This window comes from Elaeis guineensis, chromosome 3 (genome assembly GCF_000442705.2).
Source record: "Elaeis guineensis isolate ETL-2024a chromosome 3, EG11, whole genome shotgun sequence".
Lineage (NCBI taxonomy): Eukaryota > Viridiplantae > Streptophyta > Magnoliopsida > Arecales > Arecaceae > Elaeis > Elaeis guineensis.
In genome coordinates, this window is record NC_025995.2 from 114,185,224 (window position 1) to 114,199,834 (window position 14,611).

At 38.9% G+C, this 14,611-nt stretch overlaps 1 protein-coding gene across 3 annotated transcripts; it reads left to right on the forward strand.

The window, feature by feature from the left end:
- The first annotated feature begins 1,864 nt into the window (after positions 1-1,864).
- On the forward strand, positions 1,865-13,888 carry LOC105040753 (BTB/POZ domain-containing protein POB1). Of its 3 annotated transcripts, XM_010917426.4 has the most exons (6): positions 1,866-2,344; positions 10,198-10,332; positions 11,726-11,844; positions 11,945-12,008; positions 12,480-12,759; positions 12,845-13,888. In XM_010917426.4, the coding sequence occupies exons 1-6, from the start codon at positions 2,104-2,106 to the stop codon at positions 13,662-13,664; spliced, it is 1,659 nt and encodes a 552-aa protein (XP_010915728.1). In that variant the 5' UTR covers positions 1,866-2,103; the 3' UTR covers positions 13,665-13,888. The 3 variants fall into 3 exon arrangements, with proteins under 3 accessions (XP_029119096.1, XP_029119097.1, XP_010915728.1); XM_029263263.2 differs by lacking the exon at positions 10,198-10,332 and having other exon boundaries at positions 1,865-2,344; XM_029263264.2 differs by lacking the exons at positions 11,726-11,844; positions 11,945-12,008 and having other exon boundaries at positions 1,865-2,344.
- The last annotated feature ends 723 nt before the right edge of the window (positions 13,889-14,611 follow it).

Here is a 14,611-nt window from a genome sequence, read left to right on the forward strand (position 1 = left end):
CCTTCCATAAGATTGGAGCTGGGAGGTGTTGGGTTCATATGAACCAGCCTAAGGGGCTGCTTGATCCAGGAATCCAGTAGAAAATCTAGCTAAATCCTGCAAACTCAAACGGTGCCTAAAAAATTAAAAAACTAGCCACCCCATCTTTTTTATTTTTTAATTTTTTCACACGTCTCGTACCCTTTTTAGCTTCTTCTCCCTCTCTTCCCCCCGCATCTTCTCCACCAGATTCTCCCCTACCATCCTCCAACTGACGGATAACAGCGAGAGATGGGGTTCTCATTGGTGAGTCTACCACCAAACGCTACTCGTTGGTGTTTGCTGAGAATCCCTCTTAAATCCTCTCTGATCACTTCTCTCTCATCCCATTTCCTCCCAATATCTTCTTTCTGTCGATCCAGATTTACATAGATTATATTTTCTTTTCCTTTTACTTATAGGCATTCTTACTCTCTGATCTTTCCGAGGGTTGAGTTTTTTGTTTCCCTTCTTCCACTCTCCCAATATCCCCAAGTGGAATAGAGAAGTGAAAGAGGGAGCAAATGGCGGAGAGAACAGTGACAAGGGGAGGAGAAGGCGGAATGACACAAAATGACAAAAAAGCATTTTTTACCAAAAGTTTAGGAAAAGAAAATAAGAAGGATGACACAAAATGTCAAATATGATATAGAATAAGATGGGTGTCATGCAAACCAATTATATATGTAAGTGATAAAAAATTTAATTATATTATTTATTTTAAAAAATATCTAATTTTAACATACGAAACCTCCTCCTATTCGGGGAAAGATGCAAGTGCAACCGTCATGCAGTAGCTCTATTTGCATCTATAATCTAAACCTAATGATGATAAAATATTTTGATGGTGAGCAAAATGCATCAATTATAAAATAATATTTTATATTTGATCAATATTTAATTTCAAAAGTGATGTACGGTCTCACTCCATTTGGATATGCATGAAGGGAAATGAAGTTATCGGACATGAAAATAACTAAAAATAGAACCAATAGTAAACCTAATTTATTATAAATTATTTTATTTTAATTATCATCATATAACTCATGAAAGATTGATTTTTTTTTTTATGATAATTAATTTTTTAAAAATTTTAAATTTTATCATGTGACTTATAGATTTAATGCATTGTAGGAACCGACATAAAGCTGTCAAGCCAACACCGAGTGGGCCAAAATAATTATTCATACATGTTAACAAAAGTCTCAGATCAATCTTCATGTTCAAAAGTTAAGAATTAAGATATGCAAACAATTAGTATAACTTTTTGTAGCATGCTCATGATGGCTACAAGTTTGAAGATTTCAAAATAATTCTCAAAATATCTTTAACATGTGACACCATACACCTAACAAACTATAATAATATCATATTTAAAAAGTAGAAAAAATTATTAGATAAATTTAATTTACTGCTAGCTGGGTTTAAACTTCGGCACTTACCCTTCTAACCTAATCTCCTAATCTACTCTTCTAACCAAAAAAAAAAAAAAAATCTGACATAATCTACCACGTCAGCATAGGCTAGCCTAATAAGAACTTGACACGTTACCCAACTTTAGCGCACATACGTATCCGATATTATCCTCCGGTAGGCTGGTACCAAGCGATTTAAGAGAGAGAAGCAGAAATACTTAATCAAGAAGTAAACAAAACAACGGTATTTGCCGGTTGTATTCTTCGTACTAATGATCGTCCTGATCACAGCCGTCCATCGGACGCTCTCTCTCCTTCCCGAACAGGCGAAGTCGTTCAACGTGACCGCCATTTGTTTGGGACCCAAACAAATCTTCTAGAACGATCTGAAACAAATCCTGCTGATTTCATGTGTAGCCATCGGCCGCTCGAACCATTATCCGAAATAAGCTATGAAAGCCAGGAAACTGCCTCAAAAGCCCGGGTCCAGATCATCCCCCTCCTCCCGAAGCACCTCGGACGTTTGTCTCCCTCGGGCGCAGGGGACCATTGCTTCCTTTCTCTCCGCTCTCTTTTTTCGGAAAAAAAAAAAAGTTCTGAGGGAAGAGGTTAAGCGAGCGGGCGTCAGCGTCGAGGCGCGCGCTCTCCGTCTTTCTGAGGGAAGAGGGGAATGGGCGGAGGGGATCTCTTCGATCACCGAGCAGTGATGGATTCCGACTTCTCCGGGGCGAGCAGAAGCGACCAGAACTTCGAGTTCGCCTTCAACTCCAGCAACTTCTCCGACCGGGTGCTGCGGATCGAGATCATGGCGGAGCCGCCGGGGAGCAAGTCCGAAGGAGAGGGTGCCGCCGCTGACGGGGAGTGGGCGCGGCACCCAAAGCGCAAGAGGGACGAGATCAAGAAGGACATAGGTAACCGCATAGCTCCTGACCCTCAGATTCCTCGTTTATTGAGCCCTTTCCTGTTTTATTGCCAAAAATCTTATTTTCTTTCCTTTTTTTTTTTTAATTTTATTGCATGTCTTGTTTGCAATCGAATTTTTCATCTTTTTCTTCTCTGTCATTGTGGATTTGTGGCTAAATTGGAATTGGATTTATGATTCCATTTTCTTGTTTAAAACATGCTGGATTGAATTCTTGAACAAAACCCTAGCGTTCTCTCCCTCTTAAGTTTTTTATTTTTTTCCTTCTATTTTTTGCAAGAGGATATGGGTCATTTGTAAGGCTATTCGATCAATGTCGGGGCTTGATTTGAAGAGGTGTCTTTTTTCCTACCGGGCCAGGAATTCTGAGAATGACCCCGTTATGAGTGCTGAGTAGTTTACGGACTAAAACGGATTCCCTGGAACTGTTAAAAGGAGTATGTTAATGATGAAAAGAAGTGGCGAAAGGTTACGGGCTTGGAGTTACAAAATCTGGGAATTTAGGTTCTCACAATAAAATCAGTTCCTTTTGAATGTCACTTGATGACAGGATTAGGTTTGGGAAACAAGAAAAATGTAGAGTCGGGATAAGATGAAGGGGAAACCGTACTTAGGGTTACCTTTCTTTGGCCTGCTTTTCTTCATCCTTGTCTGATTCGATGTTAAATAGGATTACATGATGTTTATGATTGCCTTTTGGTCTTCTAATGCATGTTGAATCGAATTCTTGAATAATACAATACCCCCACGATTTTCCTCTAAGATTTTGGGTTCATGAGTTTCTTTATGCCTGACATATTGGAACCTCTAAGAGAGTCGCTTCATATTAAGAATAATGAGTATTTTTTGAACTAAAAATGTTTTCTGGAGCATCACGATCGGAGAAAAGTCTATGGTTAATAAGGAAAAGTGGTGAATAGTTAGGGGGTTGGAGTTACAAAATCTGAGAATGTAAGTTTTGTCATGATGAAGTCAACTCATTTTTCAGTGTCACTTCACAACAGTATTAAGTTCAGCATGGGAAACAAGAAAAATGTAGACTTGGGATAACAGGAAGGCAACAATTTTTTTACTTTTCAGAAACAAAACATGTATTGTTTCGTATTATTTAAATCGTCCCAACTTTGACCACATAATGCATGGTTTAAGGGTTTCCAAATCATATATTTTTTGATGTGTAAGTATTTTAGAGATGGTAGATTAGATCTAATGGCTTGAATCATCGATGTGGACTTCCATCATCCAATCTTGACATGACCCGATCTGAGTGGAGATTCACTTGAACGTAGCCACATATGTATATGTGTATATAAATATATGCACATATATATATTTTTAGCAGAATGCAGCTCAAGTTTTGATCATACTGTCTAGAGCTTTTCCCCTTCAAAGAGTCATAGAACACTAATAAAACTCTGGTTTCATCAGTTTTTAGCTGCTTTTCTATTGATTGAGAATATTGTAAGGTAACTTTCTAATAAACCATGAAACATAAAAGGTTCTTGGTTGGACTGATTTTGCTCATAAATTTGACCGGATAGGAAAAATGCATCAAACATTCCAATTTGTGTTCACATACAATTTATATGAGACTGAAAGAAATATAACTGATATTGTTAAATTGTGGTTGATCTTTTAGACTGTACTACAACTATGCAAATATTCAAAATTTAGCTGTATGTTCCTTGAGTCTCAGGGTGTAAGAGTTTCCTTAATGAGTCTTAGAAGTTAGGACACATATAGATTTCATATCTTTGGTTCTAACTATAGTTGAAGAAACCTAGATTGTTAGTGGCCATGGATTTAGGTGGAGTTGGCTAGTGCCAAGTTCAAGTAGGCTTAAGGTATGCCTAACCAACCCAAACCATCCAGTTTGGGGTGTACTAGCCTGAACTGATGCTATATCGAGTTAATTGGGGGTTCAGCTTGGTAAAGGGTCCAAACCAAACTGAACTAGCCTGAACCGAGTGGAGTTATCTAGTTCCTCTTCCCCTTTTTCCTTCTTTTCTTCCTTCCTTTCTTTCCTATTTCTTCTTTCTTCTTTCTGTTCTTCCTTCCTACCTTTCTTCTTTCTCTTCTCCCTTTCTTTCTTTCGTTTTTTCTTTTTCTACCTTTCTTTCTTTTCTTTTCTTTTTTTTTCCCCTGCATACACTATTTAGTAGCCATTATTTGAAGACTTAAGAAGTTTGTTGTCTTAATATCGGACCCCATACCCATACCATCCTATTACAATGTTGTTACACAGTTAGATACGGTACCAGATGGCGTACCGAGTGTCGATATGGTATGAGACACCATACTAGTATGATGCAGTATAGGATAATACCGGACGATTCGGCCTAGTACGGCATTCTATGCTTAAGACAATGATAAATCATAATGATCTATATGCATTGTGTGCCCATATTGATGTGCAAGAATAGTATTACAACTCTGACAATCTAGTGATGTATCATTAAATACAAAACTGCTGGACTTGAATGCTCCAAATTAGTGCAGATGCCTCACTATTTATTTTTCTGGTAGATTGTTATATTCATATTTCTAGCTTATTTGAATTCTATGCTTTTACATAATGATATTATTTTTGCTAATTCCATTACAGTTCTTTAAGGATTAATGTAAATGTTAGTGAAAACAATCGAAGTGCTTGATGACAAATAAATCATCTTATTAATTCTTATTTTTTTATTTTCATTTATTTTAAAGGAGTCATCATGGATCGGTGATGTATGAGTCTTTTGAGATGATATCTAAGGAAAAGATTGAAAATTTTAAAATTTAATGATATTTTGGATATTTATTTGCATGATTGATCATGCAATCTAAGAGAATATAGTACCATGAACATCCATAAAATCTTAGTTGGGTACTTTGAACAATAATCATGGCTAAGGAATGAGGAACCATCCTGACCCCCTGGTTCAATGTGTTCTTAGCCGTGCCGATGGCGGATTGGGACAGTTATGACATTTGAAAGGTAGAGGCAGAGAGAGAAGGAAAGAGAGGAAAAGAGAAAGGGGGGAGGGTCGTCGGAGGTTGCCGGAGGGTGTGAAGGGCGGGAGGAGGGGTTTTGCCCTTTGGTTGATTGAAATAGGGGCTTGATGGCCCCTATTTTTTTAATATTTTAAGCATTGCCGACTTTATTTAAAAATCATTTTTGTATTTTATGATTTTTAAGTGAAGTTGACAATATTGTTGCCAACTTTACTTAAAAATCCTAAAATAAAAATGGTGCCATCAGGCCTCTATTTTGATTGGTCAAAGGGCAGGCCCCTCCAGCCCTCCGTGCCCTCCCGTGGCCTCTATAGCCATCTAATAGCCTCCGGGGCCCTTTGACAGCTATCCCTTTGCCTCTCTCTTTTTCTCTCTTGTTCTCCCTCTTTGCTGCCGTCTTTGCTATGTCAATACGAGCCTGGCATGGAACGGCATAGGGGTGTACCGAACTATGCTGCCGATCGATCAGTTCAGCCACCGGTATCGACACAATGAAACTAATCGATTCTTAAGGTACTTTAAAAATAACTACAATACTTTTAGACATCCATAAACCTGAAAATAATTCTCAAAATAAAATGCAAAAAAGTTTTTAAAAAAAGCCAAAATATGTTGTACTAGTATCGAATTGGTATGCATTTGCATACTGACTGTCAATACAATACATGAACTAAAGCTGCCGATCATGAATAACTCATTCATTTGATGGCTCTTATTTTATGAGGCACTTATTTGCTTACTAATGCCATTGGTATTATCGAGTTCATGTAATGTGGCATGCTATTTTGAAACAATAGGATCTAATAACCCTTATTAGTTATTTTTTGCCTTTTAAATTCAAGAAAGAAGTGTTTCATATTTTATATTGTCATGGAGAAAGTTTTAATTATCATGTGACCATTGTATACTTCTTATGGAAAGTTGTAGGTAAATATGTGATGACCCTTGCCATATGGATAATAATGTTGGTCAATATAGAGATCTTATAAGCATAAGTGTAGTAGACATGAGAATGTTCAAATGGATCTCAACTAGGTCGATAAAATGAGAGGTACATTTTCTGAAGAGTATGTGTGATATTGATGGAGGATCAAGAAGAAATTATGTTTGAGATGTAGGATTATTAATGTAGGACAGTGACTATCCTACTGAAGATGTATGGTGACCAAAATGATTTGAGTTAATGTAAGAAGAGAGTATTCAATGCAACAACTTTTCTTGGGAAAGCAACCAACTTTGACAAATGGAGCACATTTTATTGTTCATGTTTATATGTACATGTTAATAAATGTTAAAATTGTTGGGCATTGGTTGATATAAGTGCATGCTTTTCTACGTCCAGATTATAACTATAGGTATCAAGGTCTGGCTAATCATGCTGAACTAGTGTGGATCCCGCACTACACAGTGGGGTTGTATAAAGTATGAAGAAAATAACATAAATATCATGAAATTTATTTTGTCAGGTAAAGGACATATAGTATATGATTTTGTTTAAGAAATTTATGAGTGTTAATTCTTCTTGGGATTATGGAGAAGAGATGGAGAGGGCAGTGAGAAGTCCAAGAAGAAGACATGGAGAGAGAAAAGTAGGCGGAGTCAGGATAGGTTGGTGGTTCTTGAGGTCAGTCCATCCATCGGTGCATTTTGTGTCCCACTTTCATTTTATGACCATCTCCTCTATTTTAAGAAAAAGGACTTTGAAACTCGTTCCACAGCTAAATCTAATTAATCCTACAGAGCAAGGTTTGCCATACCGTGCCGAACCGATCGGTACACCCCATCTCGTACCGGACCGGCGGGGAACCGGCATGATTCGGCCGGTAAAATCGGTGCACCGGCGGTACCGAAGAATAAAGAATGAAAAGTGAGAAAGAAAGAGAGAGGGGAGGGAAGGGAGGGAGGTGGGAGCCGCCGGAGGCCGGCTGCGGCCGTCGGAGGGCTTCTGAGCCCCGTATCGCCCGATAGGACTTTCAAGAGAGCAAAAAAGAGAGAGAGAGCGCGCTCGGAGGGGGGCGGAGAACCTACCGGACAGACGGTGCCTCAGATGCGAGGCTTCCGGTGACCGACGAGCCGACGTCGACGGCCTGAGGGCGGTCTAGTGGGCGGAGCCGCGGAACAGACGACGTCTGTTTCGATTTTTTTTTTTTTTTTTTTAACTTATGAAGTCGGCAACTGGGTTGCCGACTTAAGAAATTTTTTTTAAAAAAAACAAAAATTGTGAAGTCGGCAAACGAGTTGCCGACTTAAGAATTTTTTTTTAAAAAAACAAAAATCGTGAAGCCGGCAAATCGTTTGCTGACTTCACTTAAAACCATGTTTTTAAAAAAATTTGCGAAACAGGGGCGATGCCCGTGTTTCACGCCTGCGGCGCCGCGCGCGTGGACGGCGCCCTCCGACGGCCACGGCGGCCAGTCGGAGGCCGTTCGGCGGCCCCGTCGGCTCCTTTCCCTCTCTCTTTTTTTTTTCTTCCTCTTTTTCTCTCTCTATCTCTCAATTTCTCTCTTTTTTCTTTCGGTTCGGGTCGTCGGTTCGGTACGGTATGAAACCATACCGAACCGTACCGCCGGCCGGCCGGCGGTACCGATTCAGCAAACCTTGCTACAAAGTATGAATATTATGAAAATTTATCTTTTTCAAGAGCCTTATACTCAGCACAATCTATCTAACTAAGCTCCATGTAAAGAAATAAAGGCACGAACCAAACGCTAATCTTTGTATGACCACATAATTATTTTTTAAAAAATGATGACATAACTTATCAAAAAAATGACCATATAATTTTTTAAAAAATTGGTTCGAAAACCAAAAATATAAGTGCGAGAATAGCACACTAAAACGGAAGTGGCAGAAAAAATCAATAAACAATCTTGTCTCTTTTTTTTTCTCTGTTAGTTTTGATAGCGTCACCATCCAAACACCGTATGTTGTACTTCTCTTACTCCCACTATTTTTCAGTTTTGCTCCCTTATGTACTTCACTGTATGCAGCTTCTCTCCCCCTTTCTCTCCATCCTTGCTAATATGTGAGATTCAATAATGGCCGTCCAATCTCTGATCTACTCCCTTCTATTCCTCTAGGCAATGTCCACATCTTGATGGGATGTGATGGAGTGATTTTTTTTGGGTAAAAAGATGGGGATGGGACATGATGGGTGATGGAGTGATTTTTTTTTTTTTTTGATTTGACAAAGGGAGTTTAGATGGGACATGATGGGATTTTTTTTTTCTTTTTGCTTGAGCACTACCCCAATGAAGGGGAGCTTAGAGCTCTTAAAGTAGCAACATGATGGAGATGGAACGATGGGATGTGATGGGTGATTGAGTTTTTTATTTGGGGGAATGGTTGACGAAGGGGAGTTCGGGAGTTTAGACTCCCAAAATATGCCCATGTTCAACCCCATCCTTCTCCATAATTTTTTTTTAGCCCAAGCATTGCCCCAACAAAGGGGAGCCCAAAGCTCTTAAAGTAGCAAAATGTGTTTTCATGTATAGAAAGATGGGCCGATTCGGGACATACCAAATCGGACTATCAACTATCGGCATTATTTAGGACCTCTCTTCGAAACGATAAGCCCCCCTGTAGACACTTCAAAACCCTTGCCTCCCTCTCCCCCTCTCGCGTTCACTTCTAGTCCCCCCCCCTCCCTCTCTCTCCCCCCCTTCTTGCTCCCTCCCTCCCTCCCTCTCCAATCTCTGACCATACCCTTCCCCAAATATAATCTCCTCCCTCTCTCCTTAAATTAGATCCTTTGTATTCCCGCCCTGATCCTCCCAAGTCGGGCCCTAATCGCTTGTTCTTGCAGAATTCTAGGGTTTCTTGGCACTTGAGACTGGATGATGGCCTCGATCCTCTCGATTCGAGCGTCGATCCTCTCTGGATTATGACTTCTACAACAAGGAGACCATGATGGGCAGCAACATCGGTTTTGTATCTGGCCTCTTTTTAGCCTCTCCCCCTGCAAAGCTCGGCTAGGTGAGCCCCTCTCTCTACCTCTATCTCTCACCCCCCATCTCTCTTTCTCCTTGCTCTCTGGCCCTCTCCCTCACCTTCTCATGGTTCCCTATGCTGCGGTTCAGTATGATACAGACTGGTAGTGTATTGTACCAGTCACCAACCAGCATGCATGTTAGTATCTGTTCTGCTTATCTTGATAGGTATTATATTGTTATCACTGTTATGCAATATTCAGTCTTCTGGTATAGGAATAAAAGGCTATAAGTGTAGGTACGTCGAAGTAGTATCTGAAAAATTTTGATTACTGTAAAGGGGAATATTTTAACATTGTCATCATCTGTCATATGAAAAAAAATTTTTTTTTTCATTATTGGGAAAAAATCAATGATATTGCTTCTTCAAAGATTACATGTGATGCAACTTCAAGTTTATTGGAATGGTGTGACAATAATATTTTTACAGGTGGTTCTAGCTTTCCTGTTACACACGGCAATTATAGTCTATAGTATATATTCATTATTCTATGAAAAATAGTTTATAGTAGGTACAACATGCCTATGTTCTGCAATGAAGCATAAGGATATTGATTGAAGTGATATGTGCCTTTTTAGGAAATGTTCTGGAGTTCTTCTTGTTCCAATGCACTGTATTATGGCTGATCTAGGGCAAATCCAGTCTTGCCAAATTATCATTAGATCTACTGTTGCTAACTGTTTTTGCAGCTTTTTTTCAAAAAAAAAAAAAACTTCATTTGTTATTTTAAGGATTTTAGAGAAGTATTTGTCAATTAGTATGATTTCTGTAAGATTATCCTTTCATATGTTGAATTGTTTATTGGCTATATTTAATAAATGTGTTTCTTTTCTCCCCCTTAATCTTTGGCCGCAGAGTCTGCAAAGTGTCAGCCAGAACATATTTTGAACTGTGATCAGCCTGACACAGAGGATTGTGTGGCTTATGAAAACAATGATGAGGAAGTGGTAGCAATGATTGAAGAATCACCACCAAATGTTGGTCAAGATGGTAGACACAATTTCAATTTTTTAAGATTTAATTTCTAAGATAAAATTGATTTTCTAGTCTATGTTTAGATAATCACCTGTCGAAAGATATGGACAGAAGGTTTCGGTATTACCTTATTTTGATAACTTAGCCTGGTGTTTTGCATTTTCAGTTGCTCTTCCAATGTCTATTTTGATACCAGCCATCGATTGCTTGCCATCTTATTTGTGTTATGGTACCAACCATTGATTGGTTGCCATCTTATGGGAAGTTCTTTTATTTTTTCTAGGGTGTGATTATTAATCTCTAAGTTGGGTAACATAAAAATTCTTTGGAATGTTTTTCCTTAAAGCAATTCAATGTTTTAAAGGTTGATCGGCTTCTAGGTAGATATGGGGGTACAAGGCATTTGAGAAAAAAAGAGTTGGGGCTTTTCTTGTTCTTCTCTGGTTTCTGGAATTTATTTAACAGAAAGAAATGGTTCTCCCAAAAAACAATGGGGTGGCATAGGATTGCAAATCGATTTTTTTTCTCTTTTTTGGGGTTGTTAGAAGAAATTTTTGTTTAGCTGATGGGATCACTGTATTTTCTCTTTTTCTCTATTTCTTTTGAGGAGAATAGGATCAGTATCATCAATTAATTATTCCTCCTCTATGAATTAGCCTGGTATGTTCTATGGCTTATATAATTCTTGCTGGTAATAAGGAAATATGATGGCAAGCTAAATAGAAACTAATACCAAATATTTTATAAATAGTGGGATCATATCCATCCATCAAATGTACAATAAAAAAATTGGCTCCTTGACTATATATTTATTTTATTATTTAAAATAGTTTTTATTATTGAAAGTTGCACTAGGATAGGATAAGAAACATTCAGTGCATATTTCATGAATCATTAATACTAGGGGCCCTTGGTTTATGAGCACATGAAAAGTCTCTCCGCGTGTCATGAGGAGATGAGTGAGATCAAAGGAATTAGTGGGATTCAGGTTGGTTGTTAATGATAAAGATCATGAAATATATTCAAAGATCCTTACATGATTGACCAAGCTGGCACTTAATTTCTTTCTTTCTGTTCATTATGGAACAAGAACTGAACCAGTGGTGCTGTAATTATAATTTATGGGAGTATTTATCTACAATTATAAAGGTGTGAAAGTGTGAAGTTGGTTGTCCAAGCCAAGGAGTTTAGAGTCGTAGAATTTGGGCAGTGGTAGATTGGAACCTAGGTAGTCAACAGAAAAGTTCAATAGATGATATGGCTTCATATTGTTTTCAAGACCAATTAAAAATGTTTCTGATCATTAACTTCATTTTTCTTTCCATATTTGATACCGGACCTTTATTAGTTGGCATTAGTTCTGTATTGTTTATATGCAGTTGTAATTGTAAACTATACATCTTTGTAGGTGATGATTCACAAAGTAATGATTCAACTTGGAGCATGGAATGTTCTCATGTTCTGAGAGTTAAATCTATTTACATCAGTTCTGCAATACTGGCTGCAAAAAGCCCATTCTTTTACAAGGTAGGAAATAGCCCCACCTCACCTCCTGCACTTTTTTATTCTCTCCTCTTTTCTGGACTGTAATGACCAAGCCATGTTCTTTCCTATTTTTCGCTCCTAGCTTTTTTCAAATGGCATGAGAGAATCTGACCAACGGCATGCTACCTTAAGAATCAGTGCATCAGGTAATTTCAAAGAGTTGCTAAGTTCTTCTTCTTCTTCTTCTTCTTTTCTGTTTTTCAAAATTGTACTCGGTGAGAGCCTGAGTTAATCTGCACCTCAATGTTGCATCATCATCTTACAGGAAAAAATATAAATGTTTGATTTATTATCATACATTTGAATCTTTATTAAATTAGGTTTCTGTGAAGAAGAATGTTTACATCACCCTGTAGCTAACTACATTATATTTGGTGTAATGTGTTAGCAGCTCTGTGAATTGTCACTTGTCCAGGTAAGTTGAGATAGCATGATGTTGACCAGCATAAACATGTTCCTCTATTTTTGTACTATTAGTTTACATTTTCCGATATTGATGTCAAGCTCAATAAGTCATTAGAAACTGCTATACAACTACTGAGGCTTGACTTATTATCCTATATTTATATGCTTTTTGGTGTGTATCACTTCGTTTAATTATTTTCCTTTTGGAACAGAGGAAGCTGCTCTTATGGAGCTCCTAAGTTTTATGTACAGTGGAAAGTTGTCAACCACCTCACCTACCCACCTGCTGGATGTGCTTATGGCTGCCGATAAGTTTGAGGTTGCCTCTTGCATGAGGCACTGCAGTCAGGTACTTAGAAGCTTGCCAATGACTACAGAATCTGCACTTGTATATCTGGAGCTCCCTTCTAGTGTATCAATGGCCTCTGCTGTCCAGTCATTGACTGATGCAGCCAAGGAGTTCCTTGCCAATTATTATAGGGACATAACTAAGTGAGTTAACTTTTGCTGTTAAGTTTTATGTGTAAACTTTGTACCACATTGTCCTTTTGAATTTTAGCAACTATTCTTCTGGCAGGTTTCAGGATGAAGTGATGAATCTTCCTCTCGCTGGCATTGAAGCTATCCTGTCCAGCAATGACCTCCAGATGGCATCAGAGGATGCAGTCTATGACTTTGTGCTCAAGTGGGCACGTGCACAGTACCCAAAGTTGGAGGAACGGCGTCAGATTTTAGGGTCCCGCCTTATCCGTCTCGTACGTTTTCCTCATATGACTTGCAGGAAGCTTAGGAAGGTTCTTACATGCAATGACCTGGACCATGAGCTTGCTTCCAAGGCTGTCAGTGAGGCTCTCTTCTTCAAGGTGGATGCCATGCACCGCCAACATGCCCTTCCTACGGATGAGCCAACCTGTCGGCAGTTTGTTGAGCGGGCATACAAGTACCGTCCTCTGAAAGTTGTGGAGTTTGAAAGGCCCCACCCACAGTGCATCGTCTATCTGGACCTGAAGCGGGAGGAGTGTGCCAAATTGTTCCCTTCAGGCCGGGTTTACTCTCAGGCATTCCACCTTGGTGGGCAGGGCTTCTTCCTCTCAGCTCACTGCAACTTGGATCAGCAGAGCTCATTCCACTGCTTCGGGCTTTTTCTCGGGATGCAAGAGAAGGGCTCCATCAGCTTCACGGTAGATTACGAGTTTGCTGCAAGGACCAGGCCATCCGGAGAGTTTGTCAGCAAGTACAAGGGCTACTACACTTTCACAGGTGGGAAGGCGGTTGGGTACAGGAATTTGTTTGCCATCCCATGGACATCATTCATGGCCGACAATAGCCTATTCTTCATCAATGGCATTCTTCACTTGAGGGCTGAGTTGACCATCAAGCAGCCATCAGCACCTTAGCTGAACCATGGATCTGCATCTGTACAAAAGATCAGTCTCATGAATGTGCCATTGGCATTGTACATATCACAGATTCTATTGGTAGGCGTGTGTCAGCCTCTTTTGTTCTCTTGACAAATTTCAAGTGCAAGGATTGGGTTGCTGATATGGTGATATACGATCTCCCATCTGGGAGGAAATCATTAAACTCCTAAAAGTTTATCCATTTCTATCTTCAGATCTCAGTCTTTTAATGTTCAGGCTATCGGATTATTTCATCATCTGCTACCTTCTTGCAGGTAACAAATATAGAATGATTTAACATCCATGGACCGCAGGATGTAAATGGCTGGTTTGGGTGGGGGGTTGGGGAATGTAAGTGGCTGTTCATTCTGATGAAAATGGCATGATGTGTCAAATTAGTATTACAACCTCTTATTAAACTGCTAAAAAGCAGAGTTCTAGCAAATTTGCTGTCTTGCGTGCCGTCAAAATGGACTACGACCGAAAGTTGGATGCTATGATGTGTTGCTATGCTAGTGGGATTATTTCTGGAACAAAATTGGCTACTTGCCATGATTATTCTTCACAATAAAAAGGAAATCATATTTTAGGATGAAAAAGAGTGCTTTTTTTTTTTTCTGGCGATGGAATATATGACACAATCTTTTGTAAGAATAAAGGACACATCAAGGAATGAACCGTTCATCTGTCTATTTATCACGGTCGAACTTCACATCTAGCAGGCTTTTTCGGAATCAAAGTTTTCCAATAACAACATAGCATAGTTACAGAAACTAGTTGATATCTATCCAGTCAGTTTATTATTTAAACTTACACAGTTTAGATATGTTAAAAACATCCTTTTCTGGCGATAACATATATTTCATTGCAGTTACAAGAGGAATGAAGCGCTTATCCATAGGCTTAGAAAATTTGCAATCAAACTTCCCTTTGGTTGGAGGCTG